At 52.4% G+C, this 6,000-nt stretch overlaps 1 protein-coding gene across 2 annotated transcripts in view; it reads right to left on the reverse strand.

Annotated features, from left to right (window-relative positions):
- The window catches only part of LIN28B (lin-28 homolog B), a gene marked incomplete at both ends in the record, with an annotated part of 87,493 nt that extends 81,899 nt beyond the window's left edge, over positions 1-5,594 (reverse strand). For both annotated transcript variants that reach the window (XM_082300590.1, XM_082300588.1), the window contains one exon: positions 5,561-5,594. In XM_082300590.1, coding sequence (XP_082156716.1) covers positions 5,561-5,594 — 34 coding nt within the window. The remainder of the gene's footprint in view (positions 1-5,560) is intronic.
- Positions 5,595-6,000: the final 406 nt, after the last annotated feature.

Raw genomic sequence — 6,000 nt, forward strand, 5'->3', positions numbered from 1 at the left:
ATTTTGAACGATCGCAAATTTAGCTCGCATGGTCTAATGTGCTTTCCCTCTTTTGATTTTTTCCCGTCTCTCTCGCTCCGTTTCTGGCCCCCTGCGCACACGTGACTCGGTCAATTACATGCTTTCTTGCTACTAATTTCGCATCGGATCCTTAAGGGGTTGGCAGGAGGCAGGAGCAGCCAATCGCCATTTCAAGTAGCCTGACACACCAAAATAATTTATGAATGAACAAGAAATTTCCAACACGGCGCTTTTTTTTTTTCTTCCCCCCCTTCCTTTTCGGACAGCTAATCTGCACGCTTCTTTACGGGAAATCGAGATGACGTATTATTCTGGGGTTTCTGCCCTCCCGTGCATGCACAAATCCGTAGGAAGATCCGTGTGTTTCTAGATACAGCCCACTGAACAACAGCTGCGCGCAAGGGCGGCCGTGCGGAGGAGATTATGGGGGTATCTGTGCCCACCGCAGGCGGGCTCCGCGCACGCACAGCAGGGCGAGATGCTCGCGGACCAGGGACACACGTGTGTGCAGACACGCACGGGGAGCGCCGGCAGGCATCTGTGGCACCCTCTGCGCATAACGCGGGCAGATGCGCAACTGGATCGTTACTAATTTCGCATTCAAATTAAAAGCGCGCCGGAAACGCGATATCACCTTAATATGCCCCAGAATGTGCGGAGATCTAGCGTTTCACAACATTTCTGGAGGGGGGATGGGGCGAGGGATTGTACTTCACAGGTTTCTCCGCCATCTCTTTCCGGGGGAGGGGATGTGATTAATGACTTCCTAAATAAGAGCCCAGTTTTCAAGCCGAGAATTGGAGTGAACCTCAGTCAGCAGTTGGGAGAGGACTGACAGAGAGAGGGATTTACTGGAGAAGAGGGCGGAAAAAAAAAAAAAAAAAAAAAAAAAGCCTCGGGGGAAGAGGACAAAGAGGGGAGAAATAACGCTGACCGGGGACTGCTGTTTTAAGTCTTCACTGCCAGCGGGAGTTGGGAATCCAATTCGGAAAAGAAATGTGTGATGTGTAACGGGCTTAGTAGCAGCCCCTTTGCAAAGGCACTCCCCTTCCGCGCTCACAGGTACACAGCTATGGCCCTGCCCTCCAGCCCTTCTCGTTGCTGGACGCATGGCCAAATGCTTTTAATGTTTTATAAACGTGAAAAATAAACAAGCAATTAGGGAGAATTAGTTTTATTTTCCATCTGTCCATCTCCTTTAGTGTAAAGATACAGATGAAAGTATTTTGTCCTCATCACCATCTACTCGCATTAACCTCGCTTTCCATCCGGTATTTTTTATATGTATCTATGTGTGTGTGTGTATGTGTATAATATATCTCCTTTAAACATTGCCCATATCTTGTTAAATCTTGGACTCTGACTTTCTTATTAGTCCCCTCCCTCCTCCCCCCAGCATCCTCTCTTATCCCAAGGACACACAAACAAAAGCCAAGGCAACAAACTGATCCGTGCAGAACCTGAATGCAAGGGGCTTATGCATTTGCAAAGCACTTGCTGTTGTTTGCGAAGTGGCGTCGATCAGTCTGCCCAATTAAGGGGAACGCCTTTGCCCCCATGGGCCTGTTTACTCCCTTTGTTGCCTTTCAGGAAAGCGTCAATTCCCCCGCTAGTGCCTCATTTCTGTGTGAAACACCAAGGTGGAGGCTCCGTGTGATCGTTTGCAAGAAAGAAGCGAGGGTGGGCAAGAGTGTACAAATACAAGCACCCTGGCAAGTGGAGCAGAAGCTTTAAATCCTGAAATTCCTTTGCAGTCTTCAACCGTAAATTTCCTATAGGTTATTTCAACAGTGAGGTCGACTTCCTACACTGACCTGCCTTACGCATTCGTGCAACATACCACCGCTTTTGGCTCATAACCTCCCTTCCCCCCTTACAGTAGCGATTATTTTACAATATTAAATCTCCAGTAATTTTATATGCTTGGATCTTATGACCCGGACGATATCTAATTTATAATAAATGTACGAGATTTTAATACACGTGACACCTCCGTTATGAACAAGAAATTAAGATACCGGAAGAAAACAATCCTTACACCTCTTACTTGAAGTGCCCGAGACTACGTTTCTTGTGGCAGAAAGGCACATTTATAAAATTCAAGATCTCTCTGCCCCTCCCCTCGAAAAGACAGAAAGTACCCGTTTAATATAAAGTTTTAAGAGTCTTTATTTTTTAAAGATTTATTTATTTTACCGGCATTTGTTATAAAAACCCCCTTGGAGCCTAGAATATTGGTTAAACAGACACAAACGAGTTGATTGAGTTCATTACATGGACAAAATGTCTTGTTAGCAAATTTCAGTGAAAAGAAAATTCAGTATAATATGTTCTTCGATGAAGAAATGAAAGGCTACAAAACCACGTAAATAAATGAATGTAAATATATTGGTTGCAAAATTTTTCTTATGTTGCAAAATTAGTGCAGATTTTGTAAAATGGAGGGAGGTGGGATTTGCAATGTGTCTTTACTGAGATTTTCAGGCCTCCAGTATTAGTGGAATTAAGGTTGGGGTCACTGGACTGGTCACCGGTGTCAGATGTTATCGACTCATTCATTTCCTGCAAGGGACATCAGCCTTTCAAGTTTTGTGGAAGGTAGAGAGCTGTTGCCAGCTGGGAACTCTCCGGGAAAAAGAAGAAAAAAAAGGAACCCCAACCCCAACCAACACCCTTCCCAAAATTCATTCTGAAAGAAGGGGAGGGGGGAAGAGGGAAAAAAACCCCTACGGAACAAGCCAGTTCGTGGAAAAAAAATAGTTAAATGGTAATGGTTTAGATATTAAAAAAAAAACCCCACCAACTATTTCTATCCTTGTATTTCGCTACAGAGATGCTAATTTTGGTGAAGACAATTATAGGAAGCTGGAATCATTGTCTTCCTACATGCACAGCAAGAGCTCGCTTGAAACTATGTAACCAAAACCAGTGGTGTTGGATTTCCCATTTGTCACCTTCCTAAAACTTTTAAAGTCCTAACTTCGGTTTCTTCTATTCCCTTAAACAAAACCAAAATAAGTCAAAAACCCCACAACCTCCCCCCCCCAAAAAAAAAAAACAAACCCAAAACCACTACTCGCCCTCTCAAAACAGACTCCCACCTCAAAAAAAAAAAAAAAAAAAAAGGAAAAAACCCTCACTACAAAAATCCAAACAAACGACGGAGCCATGTGCATTTGAAACAAAACGCGTGTTTTACACTTGAAAGCAGAGCTCGGGGTGCTGCCACCACTTCCCATTTCAAAGCACAGCCAGCGCTCCTCGCCGACGGGCAGGCAGGAGGGGCAGGGACGGCGCCGGGGCGCCCCTGCCCCCTCTCCTCCGCTGCCCGGGCCTGGCTGCTCGGCGCCGCCCCGCCGATGTTGGACCGAATAGGATGCTCGTCGTGTTTTTCTACACGGTCTCTACCGAAACCGGCTCTTCCTAGATTTGCGGTCGGAGGGGGGCCTTTCCCGCCGCTCCTACGGGCGGGAGGCTGTGCCGGTGCGGAGCTGTTCCCGCCAAAACCCTCTCACCTACATTTTGGGCGCCAAAGCCGCTTTCCCTTTCCGCCGCCGCGCAGCGCCCGGGTCGAGGGCGGGGGTGGCCACCAGCCCGGCGGGCCCCGCTCCCGGCGCGGCTGTGCCGCTCGCGGGGAGAAGAGGCCGCTTCCCACCGCTGCGCGCCCCCCGGGCGCAGGGCAGGGCGAGAGTCGAGCTTTGCCACCGGGCTTCTGTTCAACACTGGCTTCTTCCCAGCGGGGACGTGGCGGCGTGCCTTCCCGCGCCTTTGGGACAGCAGGGTCGGACGCGCTCAGGACACCGCCAGCTCCCCTGGTCGGGCTTATTACCCTCCCTTTTAATCGCGTGCATTAATAGTAGAAAATACGTAATTTTAAATTTGTTGTTGTTAACAAAACACAGCGCCGGCCCAACTGCGCGCTGCCACGGCTCGGATCGAGCAGGGACGGGGTTTGCCCGACGTGCGACTGCGGGGTATGAAGTTACAGGCTTTATAGAGGCGCCTTCGCACCGCGCCCGTCCCGAACCGCGGCTCTTTTCGGGAAATGCAGTTTCAGGGCGCAGAAAGCGCCTCTCTCCCCTCACTCCCGCCCGCCGCAGGAGCTCGGTTTTTCAGCTTTCCCGGCGCTCCTCAGCCGTCACACCCAAGACGGGCGCTCCTGGGTGCCCGGAGTCCGCCTCTGCTCCCTCACGGGGAGGGGGCGGCCCTCGCCGAGGTTCGCAGGCACCACTGCTCGAACTGGGGGCCGGAGCGCGGTTTCAAGCACGAGCTTTACGGGCACTTTCAGTCGAAACGAGAAGCGGCGGCCGTGGGTGCGGCGCGGTCTCGCTCTGCCGTCCGTGCATCTGCTGGCCGTGCCGGCGGTTTGCGGGGGAGTCCTAAAAATACTGTCAATTACTGTGATCCCGCGCATGACCCGCGGGCAGGAGGACGCGGGAGGCACTCACTCGGAGAGCTCGGATGCAGGATGTGGTCTCACGTACATTAACCGTCTCTCAGCTGCGGATTTGCAACTGATAGCGGCCGCTTCCCCGGGGGATTTAAGGAGGCTCTGGAAGCAGTCGCGGGAGACCGTCTGAGAGTGCTAACGCCCCGCAGGGAAGACTGGCCCTCGCGGAGGGACCGGCCCGGTGTCACCGCTTCGTCCCCCGCTCGGCAGGCAAGGACCATGAGCGGGCGAGTCCGCGCCTCGGGAGCTTTCGCTCCTGCCCGTCTCCTCAGGCGGGACTGCTGCACCGGGGCTTGGTGTGCGTGTCCCAGCGGGGAGCGCATCCTCCCCCGACGGGCAACTGCCCAGGCGCTCTCGCCTGCGCCAGCCCGGCGGTGGCACGGACAGCTCCTCCCGCCCCAGCACACAGGCAACACCCGGCGCCTGCCATCGCCCGCCTCAGGCCGCCCACCGCTGTAGGGAGCGCGTCCCGCGGTGCGGGAGGCTCACGGGTATCCCCGGGATGCGCGCTCCTCCCTCGGGCGCGCAGCGCCGCTCCGCGGGGAGCTCCGCGCCCCGGCCCGCGCATGCGGGCGCCCGGGCAAGGGGGCTGGACGGGCGGGCAAAGGGGCTGGACGGGCGGGAAGGGGGCTGGACGGACGGACAGGAGGGCTGGACGGGCGGGCAAGGGGGCTGGACGGGCGGCCCTGGTGAGGCGTCGCGATCGGAGGAGGTGCGTGGCGGTAATGTGACAGCAGCACGAAAATAACTCCACGAGTATAAATTTTAGTCAGCGACTGAGGTGTGTGCGCCCATCGGGTGGTGGTCCCGCAGCGCTCATACAAACCCGTGGGCTCCCATTTGCGACAGATATGTGACATGGGGTTACTGTAAATAAACTTTCCTTATGTAATTGTTTATTTTTCTTACAGAAGCAGAGCACTCAGACTGCATCCAACAAGAACTCTGAAGCCTGTGCACAAAATTAGCGATTCTTCCCCCTCCCACCCAGTAATGACGTTCATCAGAGTCAGCGGGACAGAAGTGCTGCAGTCCCTCAGTTTTACAGATACACAGTCAGCCACACAAGACGCTGTAGAGAAGACTGACCTGAGCCTGAGGAGACCTTCTTGAATGACCTCATCGTCTTCTGAGGAACCTAAAATCAGAGAGCTGGAGTCAGTACCGCGTACACTGTCCCAGAGTTACCGTATTTAATTATCTCATCTCCAGTTTAACGGCTCATTAGGACGCCATAAAATGCCAGGGCACTGACTCTATGAAGTGACCTGTAAACCTACTGTTTGAGACTTACCTAGCTCATCAGAACCACCATGAGATAACCAAGGCATAAGATAAAAAAATCAAGTGCTGCTTTCCCCCCACTCCCCCCCGCATTGTAAAGGCATTGCCCCTTTCATTGGTCTCTTATGAAAACTACACAGTTGATGACAGTGGGAAAAGACACAGATTTGCAGAGTATTGGAAGGTGTTTTTTTCCTTTATCAATATTTAATTGCAATAGGTAACCTAAGAACTAGTGAGTTGTC

This window comes from Coloeus monedula (assembly GCF_965178545.1).
Source record: "Coloeus monedula genome assembly, chromosome: 2".
Classification (NCBI taxonomy): Eukaryota; Metazoa; Chordata; class Aves; order Passeriformes; family Corvidae; genus Coloeus; species Coloeus monedula.